This window comes from Sitophilus oryzae, unplaced genomic scaffold (genome assembly GCF_002938485.1).
Source record: "Sitophilus oryzae breed Bouriz unplaced genomic scaffold, Soryzae_2.0 scaffold_494_pilon_pilon, whole genome shotgun sequence".
NCBI lineage: Eukaryota > Metazoa > Arthropoda > Insecta > Coleoptera > Curculionidae > Sitophilus > Sitophilus oryzae.
The window spans coordinates 686,933-701,280 of NW_022147078.1; the positions used below are offsets into that span (position 1 = coordinate 686,933).

Sequence of the window (14,348 nt, forward strand, 5' to 3'; positions counted from 1 at the left end):
AGGGATGAATTGCTATTGTACCTGAACTTATTAAGTAGAAAATCCATTTTAGTAAACAATCACAAGCCGAAAATATTTAGATTTACAAGCAAAAATTATACACAAGGCTGTTTCAGCAGTCGCCTAAATTCAAGCAAATCGTTTTGTATAAGCAACTAAAAATCTCTTACTGAAACACCCTGTATAACCTAACTGACAGCCTCATATTTTTATTAAAAACTATCATACTTACAGCACTATCACTGATCACAGCTCCGTTCACAGGAACATCACTTTGAGTTTGCAACTAAAAAAGAATTAAAACAATACAGAAACATTTTTACAGATTAAAAACAAATATACCTTGGCAAGCTGTTCTTTAAGTTTGCTTATTTCGGTATTTTTACTGGCAAGTTCTTGATCCTTTTTACTGGCATTTTCCTGACTTTTGGTAATGACAGATTTGAGAGCGGGAACCTGTTCTAAATCTTTCTCCATCTCAGCTATCAAATTCTTCAGCAGCGATTCAGACTGTTCAGAAATCTTCAGTTTTTCAGCTTCACGCTTCAGCTGTTCTTCACTATCAGTTTTCAGTTTACTGAGCTGTGATTCCAAAGATTGTAACTGTGTATTTTTTTCAGTTAGTGATGTTTTTAATTCGTTTTCTTTAAGGGAGATATCGGTCTCGGAACTGGTAACTTTCTGAGATAAAAGATCTTTTTCTGAAGTTATTTTGGACAGTTCTTTCTGCAGTTCCTCGACTTTTAATTTAAACTCCTTACTTTCTTTCTCCAAGCCTTCAATTTTCTCTTTAGATTCAGAAACAACTTTACTAGACTCCTCAACAGCTTTTTTAGAAGCTTCTAATTCCTGGCTAAGTTTACCAACTTCATCAGTTTTGTTTCTCAAATTTTCCTCCATTTTTTTAAACTCTTCAACATTTTTATCAAATTCAGTAGATTTTCCGGTAATTTGAGTTTCCAAACTCTGAACTTGTTTCTTCTGTTCAGACAGCTTGCTTTTATGATCTTCCATCAGCTCACTTATAAATTTCTTCTGGTTTTCTGTGATACAAACGATCTCATCCTGTTTCAAATGAACCTCCTCAGTTTTCTGAGCCAAAGCATTCTGAGCTTCTTTCAACTGTATTTCTAGATCTTTCACGACTTCAGTGAGCTTGGTTTGGAGTTTATGTAACTCAACGTCTTTTGATTCAATTTCTCTTTGTGAAGTTTCGTGAATTTGTTTTAAAGTTTCTTCATCGCTCGATTTTAGCTCAAGCTTTTTCGTTACTTGCGACAATTCTTCTTTAACTTTTTCTAATTCAACTAAACGACTATCTAGCTCAGCTTTAGTAGATTTATTTTCTTCAACAATACCGTTGAATTCTGCGTTCTTCATTTCTAAATCTTGCATTAATTTTGAAAGCTCTTCTTTGATATTTATTAACTCAGCATTTTTGCTGTTTAGTTCAACTGTAAGAGTTTCTTTTTCTTGCTTTAATGTACTCTCTACATCACTTAAATTGTTCTGATAATGAACCAATTCTTGAGAAAGTGCAGTACATTTTTCTTTGGATTCTGCCAATACTAAACTTATTTCTTTAATTTCAGATTCTTTACTGGTCAATTTCACTTGAATTTCTTCAATCTGTTTGGTTTTAGAATCCAACTCATCTTCATATTTCTGTTTTGTATTATCTAACTGATCTTGAAGCTGTTTAGTTTCTTCTTTGCTCTTATGCAAGCTGTTTTTCAGCTCATTCAGCTCACTTATTTGTTGATTTAGTTTGCTAATAGTATCAGAATCATTGTTATTTTGGTCTTTTATAGTTTGAATCTCCAGGTTAAGATTAGTTATAGTGTTTGTTTTTTCACTATCACTATTTTGCAGTTCTGCTACTGTTTGAGTTAATTTAGAAACTTCATTATCCTTTTCCTGAAGTCTTGAAGATAATTTTGATAATTCCTCAGCACTTTCAACTATTTGCTTCTTATAGTTACTGACTTCTACATTTGTTTGTTCTATTAATACTTTTTGTTCTTCTATCTTTAGATTTACTTTCTCCACTTCATCTGTTTTTTCTTTTATATTATTTTTCAAGCCTTCTAACTCTTTATCTTTGTCTGTGATAGTATCAGACAATTTCTTTTGTAAATTATCATATTCAGTCATTTTTTCTTTCAAAGCTTCGTGAAGATCGTCGCGTTCTTTTTTCAATTTTCCTTCAATATCACTTAAATTTGTTTGATATTGCAAGAGGTCAGTGGTTGCTGTTTCTAAATCTAACTTGGTAGCTTGTAACTGAGTTTGTAAAGAATGTATTTGATTGTCTTTTTCGTTATTGTCTTCAACATTCTTTTGGAGCTCGGTATTCATAAGTTTTAAGTCATCCTCTAGCTTTGATTTTAGTTTTTTAAATTTCTCATCAAGCTCTTCATAAGATTTATTTTTTAGTTCTATTGTTGCTTTGATTTCAGCTAGTTCTAGCAACGTTTTAGATTGCTGAGTTGATTTTTCTTGAAGATCTCTGGTTAATTGTTCAATAGCTTCACTCTTCCTATCAATTTCTTGCTGTAATTTAGTCTGAAGTTCTTCAGATGATTTTTCGGAATTAGTTTTAAGAACTTCAAGCTCTTTCGTTAAGTTTTCAACCTTGGAAAGAGAATCAGACAATTTCTGATCAAGTTCTTTAATAACAGTTTCCTTTTCTTCAAGTATCTTTGCAGAATCATTCTTCAGTGCTTCAAGCTGACTTTCCATTGCAACAAGACTTGCTTGAAGCTGTTCAACTTCGTTTTTGTGAGATTCAAGTTGTTGATTTTGCTGTTCTTCCGATAGTTTCTTAGTATTTTCAAGTTCAGAAGTGAGTTGATTCAATCTATCACTAGTTTCCTTATTTAGAGTTGTTAGTTTTTCAATTTCTGCATTCTTCTCAGTAAGATTTTGGCTTAATTCTTTTTGGAGGTTTTCAAACTCTTGATTGCGGTTCTGTAAGTTTGTTCTGGTCTGTTCCAGTTCTGCTCTAAGTTTGGATTCTAAACCTCCTAAGTTGTTCTGGAATTCAAGTAATTCTTGCGATTTTTGGGTTAAATTTGTTTGGTTTATTTCAAGTTCTTTTCTTAAGTTGGTAAGTTCACTCTCGTATGTTATAATTTTCTCATTTGAAGCTTCTAAGTCAACAATTTTAGAGCTAAGTTCCATTTTTAATTGCTGTAATTGTTTTTGGGATGTATCTTCGATATTTAAACTTTCTGCTTGCAGAGTTTCAATGGTTTTATTGCGTTCATTCACTATTTTGTTTATATTATCTAACTCTTTCTTTAAATTCTCTATTTCTTCATTCTTCTTTTCACATATACCTTCCTTTTCCAATACTCTGCTGTCGGTTTCTTCAAGTTTCTTAAATAATCTGGCTTGTTCATTGGTCAAAGTTTCTATTTCTTGCTTCAAAACGTTGATCATTTCTGATTTTTCGTCGCAATCTTTCTTGCTTTGATCCAGATCATTCTGAAGCGATTTAATCAAAACTGAAAATAAATATTATGAAATAGAATTCTAATTTTTATGTTCTAGTATACCTGTAGTGGTAGCACTGTCTCCTTGCAACGCTACCTGAGTATTTTTGGCTTCTTCCAAACTTTTCTTCAAGTTTTCAATCTCTTCTTGAGCTCTGGACAAGTTTTCTTCAGCCTCAAACAACTTGTTTGTTTCTGATTCTAAGTTTTCCACTTTTTCCCGTTCTGCAGCCAGGACACTTTCCAGTTCCTTAATTCTTGCAGTACTGGAATCTTTCGCTTCCTATAAAAGTACTTGTTAATAGTACAGATAGGCAAAACAATGCACATTAAAAAAATACTACTAAAAGAAAAACAAAAAAATGCACAAAAGCAAATGACACACACAAGCATACTTCTGGAACTTACATTTTCCTCCTTAATTTGTTTCTAGAATAAGTGAAGTAAACAGTTTCAATAGAATATTCATACCGATAATTGTTAATAAAATAAAGAAAAAGATTTATATACCTCTAAATCAGCTTTGATTATTTCAGCTTCTTCAAATTTAAACTGCCAATCTTCGTTCTTCTTCTTTTCGTCTTCTAGCTGCGTTATTAATTCGTTTCTGCTTTCCTTCAGTTGATTCAGCATATCTAGATGTTGTTTTAGAGTTTCTTCGCATTCTGCACGATACTATCAACAAATGTTGAAGATTAATAAAGAAAATTAATAAATAATATCCATTTAAACAGAGTACAGTATTTAAAACATGAATAGTTGAAAAATGTTTTCGATAATATTCTCATATTTAAGAGAAAGTTCCCATCCGAGGGAGAATATTCTCATTCACGAGGTTATTCTCATTCAAACGAGAATATTCCCATACCAGGGAGAATTAATGTAGTAGACAAGTATTCTCATACTCATACAACGGTATCCTGATTTAAAAAAGGGTATTATCATTTGAGAGGGGATATTCTCATTCAAGGGAGAACATTCTCATTCAATTGAGGACAAGGGAGAATATCCTCCCTGAAGAGAGGATATTTCATTCAAGGGAGAATACTCTCATTCAAGAAAGAATATTCTCATTCAAGAAAGCATATTCTCATTCAAGAGATTATATTCCCAAACAAGGGAGAATATTCTCATTCAAGAGGGGACATTCCCATACAAGCGAAAATATCCTCATTGAAAGGAGGAGATTCTCATTCAAGGAAGAATATTATCAAATGGCTGTTGAGGGGTTTCAATCATGCAACTGAGAAAGTGTAAACATAATGTATATTATTTTTCCTTGTTCTGGCACTTACTTTATCGTATTCTTGTCTCAAAAGAGCCAACTTGTGTTCTGCATCGTCAGCTTGGCTCGCAGCCTTAGTTATTTCGGCTCTTTCCAGATCGCGTTCCTTTAACAGTTGCTCGATGTGTTGTTGTTTCTCTTTCAGCACGTCCTAAAGATGCGAAATATATATTCTTAGAACAGTGGGAAAACAAGCACGAAGTGGCAACACCGCATCAGCTTTAGACAGTATTTGAAAGTATATTTTTTCTGAGTACTGAACATCTGTTTGTAGTAAAAATGATTCTTTGGTGTTTTTAGGAAATGCTAAGGTTAGTTTTGTTCATGGTAGTGCCGTCCGATCGAAAAAAAACGTCGTCATAGACAGCTAGGGAATGACAATCGATGATAATTTTGGAGAGGTCAATCTCAAGACGTCAATTACTAAAAATTGACATTTTTTGTCGAATTTTAAACTACGCCTTTTAAAAATCATTTTTACTCAATATAAAAATAAATAAGAACCTTCTTAATGCCAACTGACAGTAAGCGCCATTGAACAACAAAGAAGAGTACGGGCCAAGTAATGGCGTCTAGGGCTTGACCTCGCCAAAATTATCATCCATCGTCATTTCCCAGCCGTCTTTGACACCGTTTTTTTTAATCATAATATGATAGTTTTAAACAGGTACCTAACCGAGTACAGTACTAGATTATTATTTGTTCTTTTTTTTTCAATTACAAAATTTTAGGTGTACATTTAGAAGTTTCTATTGACGCAGCTCTCTAGATATTTTTTTAATTGGTATTACCACTCTCTAAAGGCCCCCACAGACGCTCAGGCCGTCTGTGCAGGCCGTTAGCCTGACCTGAGCGAAATCGGACCCTGCTGAACCTATGTATGCTCGTTCATTGTTTTCTAGATTTTTTTTTCAATTCGTTTATATTTTTAGTCCGTAGATTTGATATTTTGTTATTTGATTATTTTTCGATTAGGTATTTTTAGTATACCGGGTGCGTCTCAAAAGTGGCTCACCCCTATAATTTTTTTATTTTTTCTGATAAAAAACGAGATTTTGTACCTTAGTATAGACTTAAATCAAGATTGTTGACGTATTCAATTGCTTTCGATCACTTCCTGTTTTACCGGAAATGACTACAACTTTTGATTTTTAAATGGCACCCTGAATAGAATGACATATCATATGTCAACTATTGACATTTTCGCATATGGTTTATTTGAAATTGTAACATCCGGTTCAACAACGACAATTTGACTCGAAATACCACGTGTGGTACCAAATTATTCGTAATAAATGCTTTTTCCAAATATGTTAATGAGCCACCCTCATATTTCATTTAAAAAAAATTGAGATATGATTAAATATACGATTTTTGGGCATCTTTTAACCGGCCAGGACAAGACACGAAAAACATTGGACGATCAAATCTATTTTCCAAGGCTTCTTGATTAAAAATTAGTGTTTTTAATACAGCCATGGCAATCTAGATTGAAATTTAAAATGCGATTTTTTTTTAAATTTAGTTCGTTCTATTCAGAGTGTCATTTTCTATCAAATAAAGTAAAAAATACCGATGGTGTCATTTAAAAATCAAAAGTTGTAGTCACTTCCGGCGAAACAGGAAGTGAAACAACTGAATACGTCAATCAATCCTAATTTAAGTCATATAGGTACTAACATACCAAATCTCGTATTTTTATCTGTAAAAATAGAAAAGTTATAGTGTTGAGCCACATTTTTGAGGAACACCCGGTATATTTTTTACACGTTTTTTTCAAGAACTCTTAAAGATAATAACCAATATTTATTTTTTATATTCTTTATTAACATACCTTGAGCTAGAGCATTTTATCACCATATGATTTTAATATTTTTTTTTGGCTTAGAAACAATCCTATATTGTTGCACCAAAATTTAGGATAGTTCGTTAGTTTTCACAATTTTGTTAAATATTATAAATGTTTTTATTTCATCCCATACTTTTAGAATGAACAAAAATAAATTCTAACAATTTTATTACAAATTTCCTTTTATGATATTTTACAACAATACTAAGTTTATAAAAGCAGGCACAATCAAGGTATAAAATAGTAATTATACTACAGCATGTTACTCAAACAAAATAAACGAGACAAACAACAAAACAAACACAACAAGATAAAAACATTTTATTAATCCATGTAAACAGTACAACAGTTAAATCATTCTTAAACAAAATATAAAGTTACTCTAAATCTAAATCAGTTAAGTTAAAACCTACTGTTAATTCTTATTTTACCTTATTCTTTCCTTCAACCTACGCCTATGGCAATGCTTGTTTTGTAAATAAAAGAGACTAATCCCATATCAATGCCACAGATTTATAACTAACAAGTTTTTTCAGTCATAATCTCATCAAATAAACAAACATATTTGTCATTGTTTTTTTATTATTAATATTTCGGATTTAAATTATTGTTTTTTTTGTAATAATCTATTGACATTTCAGTTGATTAATGCATACAAAAATTAATCAATATTATTTTTTATCCATCTTCCATATTTAGATTATTTTGGTTAAAATAAATTTGCATTTTTCATAAATTTATTAAGGATTAAATATATGAAAAATTAGTAATAGCCATAGGCGTAGGTGTAAAAAGGGGGCAAAAATACCCACTAAAATCTACGAAATTCAACAGGTTATGAAGGGGAAGCCAGAAATAAAGCTTGCGGTGTTGCCAGGGTTGCGGATGTATTTCAATAAGTTACCTGAAGTGCTGTTCTCGTGGGTACAGTGGCGGCGCTGGGTTTTGAGGGTAATTTCTAATAAAACACAATCCAAAACATGCTGTGGTTAGTATTTTGTAAAAATAAAAACAATTCTAACGTATACAATAATAAAAATAACACAACACAAACCAACTAAAGTTTAAATTAATAAATGAAATAAAAATTTATTTATTTTAGTATTAATGGTTAAGTTTTTTGGGTTTAATAATTTATTTATTATTTAAAATTAATTATATTATACCTTAAAATGGTTCAAGATTACTAAATTTTGTTACACAAAAACCAAAAACTATTTTTATTTTAGAAGCTTTTTTAAGACATTTATATTAAAAAATTAGAGTTAATAATACAGAAAAATTAAAAAAAAAATCCAAATAAATTAATACTACAAACTCATGCCTTTTTAGAACGTAAACAATATTTTACCTGGTTGGTTGGTGTATTTACTAATTTGTTGAAAGGTTGTAAAAGAAGAAAAGAGTAAAATTATAGACCAGACATAACAACAAAACAATAGTTTAAATAAGTTTTTTTTCAGTCGAGTCGACAATACTGACTGAAAAAGAAAAGGACTCTTTATTTTGACAGTTATGCCTGCTCTGTTATTTCTCTATAAAAAATAAAAATCAAACACCATCCAACCTACCTTTGGAGACAGTGACGTCACTCCCAATCTTACCCTGCGTGCTGCAGCAGATGCAGAACTCATCATCGAAAGATTCGACGCCATAGATTCCTTAGAATTAGCCCGTTTCAAGCCACTGGGCGGTAAGCCTACGCCCCCTGGCGAGTGTACTTGGCACTGGCTGGGTTTGACCTTGGACGGGGACTTACTGACCTTGGATATTGGCGCGAAAAGGCCAAAGTTCGGTTGACAATCGAAATATCTAGAAGAATTTTAAGGTTAAGGGTGTGCAAGTTGTAATCGGATTAAAAACCACCTTTTTCCATTGACGGAACCGTCGTTTTTTCCTCTGGGTTCGTCCAGTTCCACACCCACCCATTCACCGGGAGCGAATTCAGTAGCACCCATGTACCTGACGTAGCCCACCTTGGAGCCTTGGCTGCTCTTGATGATTACCCTGTCTCCGATTTTGTAATCTATGTGAACTGTGGACAAGCTCGTGTTGGAACCAGCTAAAAAGTGACACATTTTAGTTTTATCTCTTTTAAAACTGTAAAATTCATGATTACCAATATTCTCTTGAATTATAAGTAATATTTTAAGAGTGAAGTTGAAACTTCTAACTAATAATACCATTCTATCGTTCTCTCTAAAAATATCAATCTCTCTAAAAATATGTCAGCCTTTATAAAAATCTCACTCCGTCTCTCTAAAAACCGTTCTCTGGATTTCTCTAAAAATATTTCCCTCAAAATGTCAAAATTTCGGTCTTTGTAAAACTCTCTCTCTCAGTCTCTAAAAATGTCTTTCAGTTTCTCTAAAAACCTTTCAGTCTCTGTAAAAATCTCTCCCTAAATATCTATCGGTCTCTTTAAAAATCCCTATCAATTTCTCTAAAATGTCTCTCAGTTTCTAAAAATCTCTTTGACTCTGTTAGTTTTGTTACTCCCTCAATCTCTTTAAAAATCTCTCAGTCTCTTTAAAAATCTCTCAGTCTCTTTAAAAATCTCTAAGTCTTTAAAAATCTCTCAGTCGCTTTAAAAATCTCTCAGTGTCCCTAAAAATATTTCTAAGTCTCTTTAAAAACGTCTCTCAGTCTCTAAAAATGTCACTGTAAAAAATCTCTCTAACATTAATCTTTATCAATGTTAGAGAGATTTTTAGAGACAGATTTTTTTAAAGTGAGAGAGAATTCTAGAAAGCTACTCTCTCTCTGAGTCTCTTTAAAAATTTCTCAGTCCCTTTAAAAATCTCTCAGTCGCTTTAAAAATCTCTCAGTGTTCCTAAAATCTTTCTAAGTCGCTCTAAGAAGTCTCTCAGTCTCTAAAAATGTCACTGTAAAAATCTCTATTAATTTTAGAGAGATTTTTAGAGACAGAGGTCCCTCTGAAAATCTCTCTCACCCTCTTTAAAAATTTCTCTAACATCTCTCGGTTTCTTTAAAAGCTCTCAATCTCTAAAATTATTTCTCTCTGTCTCTCTAAAAATCTGTCACTCTCTCTATAAATTTTCTCTAAACATATCTCGGTCTCTTTAAAAACTTCTCTCAATCTCTAAAATTCTCTCTCTCACTCCCTCTACACATTTCTCTCTCGGGCTCTCTAAAAATCTCTGTCTTCATAAAATATCTCTCACCCTCTCTAAAAATCTCTCTAAACATCTCTAGGTCTCTTTAAAATCTCTATCAATCTCTAAAATTCTCTCTCTCTCTCAGTCTCTAAAAATCTCTGAATCTAAAATTGTCTCTGTCTCTAAAAATCGCTCTAAAACTCTGTAAAAATCTCTATCAAAGAGATTTTTAGAGACAGAGATTTTAAGAGAAAATTTTAGAAAAATTCTGTCTCTCTCTCTCTAATATCTTTCAGTCTCTTTAAAATCTTTCAGTCTCTTTAAAATCTCTCAGTCTCTAAAATTCTTTCTCTCAGTCTCTCTAAAAATCTCTGTCTCTCTAAAAATTCTCTCAGTTTCTCTAAATAAATATCTCTGTAAACCTCTCTAAACATTTCTCGGTCTCTTTAAGATATCTTTAAGTCTCTTTAAAATATCTATCAATCTATAAAATTCTCTTTCTCAGTCTCTTTAAAAATCCCTCTGAAAAACCTCTCTAAAAACCTCTGATTCTAAAAATGACTCTCAGTCTCTAAAAATCGCTCAGACTCTTTAAAAATCTCTCTGTATCTCTTAAAATCTGTCTAAGTCTCTCTAAAAATCTCTCACCTTTAAAAATGTCTCTAACATCTTTCGGGCTCTTTAAAAGTTATCTCTCTGTCTCTAAAAATTCTCTCTGCCTCTCTAAAAATCTCTATATCAATTTTAAAGAGATTTTTAGAGACAGAGATTTCGAGAGAGAAAATTTTGGAAAAATTCTCTCTCTCTCTCTCTCTCTCTCTTTCTCTAATATCTTTCAGTCTCTTTAAAATCTTTCAGTCTCTTTAAAGTCTCTAAAATTCTTTCTCTCAGTTTCTCTAAATATCTCTGTAACCCTCTCTAAAAATTTCTCTCTAAACATTTCTCGGTCTCTTTAAAAATATCTATCAATCTATAAAATTCTCTCTTTGTCAGTCTCTTTAAAAATCTCTCTAAGCCTCTCTAAAAATCTCTGATTCTAAAAATGACTCTCAGTCTCTAAAAATCGCTCAGTCTCTTTACAAATCTCTCTGTATCTCTTAAAATCTGTCTAAGTCTCTCCAAAAATCTCTCACCTTTAAAAATGTCTCTAACATCTTTCGGGCTCTTTAAAAGCTATCTCTCTGTCTCTAAAAATTCTCTCTGCCTCTCTAAAAATCTCTATATCAATTTTAAAGAGTTTGAGAGAGAGAAAATTTTAGAAAATTCTCTCTCTCTCTCTCTCTCTCTCTCTTTCTCTAATATCTTTCAGTCTCTTTAAAATCTTTCAGTCTCTTTAAAATCTCTCAGTCTCTAAAATTCTTACTCAGTCTCTCTAAAAATTCTCTCAGTTTCTCTAAATATCTCTGTAACCCTCTCTAAAAATTTCTCTCTAAACATTTCTCGGTCTCTTTAAAAATATCTAACAAACTATAAAATTCTCTCTTTTTCAGTCTCTTTAAAAATCTCTCTAAGCCTCTCTAAAAACCTCTGATTCTAAAAATGCCTCTCAGTCTCTAAAAATCGCTCAGTCTCTTTAAAACTCTCTCTGTATCTCTTAAAATCTGTCTCTAAAAATCTCTCACCTTTAAACATGTCTCTAACATCTTTCGGACTCTTTAAAAGCTACCTCTCTGTCTCTAAAAATTCTCTCTGCCTCTCTAAAAATCTCTATCACCCTCTCTATAAATTTTCTCTAAACCATATCTCGGTCTCTTTAAAAAGCTCTCTCAATCTCTAAAATGTCTTTCACTCTAAAAATATCTCCGTCTCTCTAAAAATTCTCCCAATCTCTCTAAAAATCTGCCTCAGTCTCTCGCAAGCCAGATTAGGCTACCCACAATTACTAGAGTTTTGGTACTTGCCAAGCCTAGTTCGCCAACTAAATCCGGACCGATCAAATCAGTTTAACTTATATGTTGGTGTATTGCTATTGTTTCTTTGGTGAGTACACGACTAAGAACCTCATACTACCTACCCAATTCAAGAGAATACTTGATATGATATTAATAATGAACTCACAAACTGATACTGGAGTCCTGACACTGCTTCTGTGACCCTCAGTTGGTGATGGGGTATTAGGGGTACTTTTTCTGAGTCCACCATTAACAGGACTGGAATAAGTAAATGTATCCCCAGATCCCATATTATCCTGATTCAAAGGAACCCTAGTTAGCCTGGTCAACCTCGAAAATACGCCTTTTTTAGGCTCGCATTGAAAGTATCGTATGCCGCCCACAGATCCATCATTTTTACCTAAAAACGATCAAATTTAAGTAGTTCTTATTTGATTTTCGGTCTCCTTTATCAGGACCGTCCCTGTAAATGATCATTTTTAGTACAAGGTCAATTGTTAGAAATGAAAAAGAAACTGCCGAGACGGTCCTGACTATGCCCTTGAGTAAACGTTACCGATTGGTTCATCTAAAGCTATCCCCGCCCACTCGCCTGGCGCGAACTGCGTCTCGCCAATGAAAGCGATGTGTCCTGGTTTGTTTCCCCCCACCCATACTCGCTGGCCAATGATGAAGCTGTCCGTGTCTTCTGTCAAAATCACGCTGGAATCTATCAAACAAGATATTTGAGGTTAAGTAGAAAAAATCGATCATAGTGAGTTCGGTTATGGAAGTACGTTTATTATATTATTTATTAGTCCCTGGGAATAGGAATTATTATTGAATTTTTGACGTTATGTTTTATTACCACCAAGTCCATGTTTTCCAAGTTTGTGATGATGGAAAGACTCAGAAAGAAGTCCTCAGAAATGTTTAAAATAAAACAAGTTTATGTGAAGTAGGTTGTTATTCAAGTTCCGATGTATATTTACATGATATAGATTTTTTTAAATTATAGTGTTCCTGAATATTATGATGGACATGCATATACCTAAAAAAATTAACCTAGCAAAATAATGATTACTAGAAAATAAATACCGTATGATCGAAAAAAAAAGGCGCCAGCGATGGCTATGAAATGAAGATCGCTGTCATTTTATATGTTAATTTATATGAGAAATGTCATCGATCCTCATTTCCCAGCCAACTAGACACCGTTTTTTTCGATCGTACGGTATCTTAATTCGACAAATTTGAAATTTCCCAAGAATGATTAGTATAAATTGACACTAATTAAATTAAAATCCAGTTAATATTTTAATAACTTTGTCTTGAAATTTAAAATGGGAAATATATTTAAAAAAAATTTCTAAAAAATGTTGTAAATGATTGTTACATAGCATTATAAGAAATAGAATGCTGTTTAGCCTATATATATAGGGTGAGTCATGCAACTATTTTCAAGGCTGGTAGATCTCGATAAAAGAAATATATTTTCTCTTTACCATTTTTCAAATAAATCTAAAATAGCCAAGATATTTTACTTTGGAAATTAAAAAAAAAATGTTTTTTTGCTAAAATTTTGGGAACCACTGGATTTTTTCTGGATTTTCTTTCTTATAAATTTAATCTACAACCTATGTATGTTGACATATTATCAACAAATTATATTTTTTAACTAAAAACTAAAAAAAAATCCCAAATTTTCATTTTTTTTGCGCGAAAAAAACCCCGCATAATCGTGTTTCTGGGGTCGAAATATACTACCCCTAAAAATATTTGCACTTATTTACGACTCACCCTGTATAATATTCTCACGTCTCTAATAATAAAACAATCCCATTTGTTACTGTAAAATGAACGATTTTTAGTCATCGAAATTATTATGGACTGGTTAGACAACGTAAATTGAATAAAAGCGAGGTTATGTTGTAGCTAGCGGGACCGCAGCTCCCCTGGCGGTTATTCTCGGTACCTGAGTGACGGCTGAGGCCAGCCTCGCTGAGCCTGTGCGGGTGGAGGTCCCAGAGGGCGTCCATGGAGCCTGCGCTGCCTAGAACGGGGCAAAAGCAACACAAAAAGCATAAAAAACAACGAATATTGTGCTCGACTGAAAAGCCAGTGCTCAGTGAGTAAGTAAACACAAGTAAAACACTAAAACTAACAAGGCGAATGGATTTTTTTGAAGATATAAAGGTAGCTGAAAGGTGTTTTTATAATAAAATGACCAGATGCCACATCAGCCAGACAACACCCTGTATATTATTAAATATTTGGATTCTAAACAAAATTCTAAACATATTTTATGCACAGGGTGTCCCATTTTCGTATGTTTTTTGGCGTTTGTCGTTTATTAGTAGACAAAACAAAGATGCTACACCCAGATTTGTTCTATAGACCCCTTAGTTCCTGAAATACAGGGCGATTTTTAAAATGTTGCATTTTTCGACATCCCTCGGTTATACAGGGTGGTCCGAACTGTATTCCGGAAACTTCGGCAGTATATCCTGCAGATAAAAATAAGTAAAAATGTTCGTCTAAATGTATGTCCTAAAATGCTTAGTTTCGGAGATACAGGGTGTAGAAGTTTCAATTTTATCTCGATTTTTTCCAAATAATTTATGAAGTAACGTCAATATTTGGATGAAAATTTGTGTGTGGGAGTTTTTTGATATGAGAAATTTGATTTTGATGTCAATATGACTCCTACTTGTAGAGGGCGCCACC

General features: G+C 32.7%; 1 protein-coding gene across 10 annotated transcripts in view; it reads right to left on the bottom strand.

The window, feature by feature from the left end:
* The window catches only part of LOC115886562 (restin homolog), a 44,622-nt gene that overhangs the window by 1,424 nt on the left and 28,850 nt on the right, over positions 1-14,348 (bottom strand). For 4 of the 10 annotated variants that reach the window (XM_030905785.1, XM_030905789.1, XM_030905784.1 and 1 more), the window contains 12 exons: positions 13,597-13,674; positions 12,199-12,351; positions 11,809-12,042; positions 8,498-8,693; positions 8,203-8,443; positions 7,536-7,589; positions 4,793-4,933; positions 4,008-4,172; positions 3,906-3,926; positions 3,561-3,780; positions 343-3,509; positions 233-286 (listed from right to left, as the gene is read on the bottom strand). In XM_030905785.1, coding sequence (XP_030761645.1) covers positions 233-286; positions 343-3,509; positions 3,561-3,780; positions 3,906-3,926; positions 4,008-4,172; positions 4,793-4,933; positions 7,536-7,589; positions 8,203-8,443; positions 8,498-8,693; positions 11,809-12,042; positions 12,199-12,351; positions 13,597-13,674 — 4,724 coding nt within the window. The remainder of the gene's footprint in view (positions 1-232; positions 287-342; positions 3,510-3,560; positions 3,781-3,905; positions 3,927-4,007; positions 4,173-4,792; positions 4,934-7,535; positions 7,590-8,202; positions 8,444-8,497; positions 8,694-11,808; positions 12,043-12,198; positions 12,352-13,596; positions 13,675-14,348) is intronic. The other 6 variants (XM_030905791.1, XM_030905790.1, XM_030905794.1 and 3 more) reach the window with 4 other exon arrangements.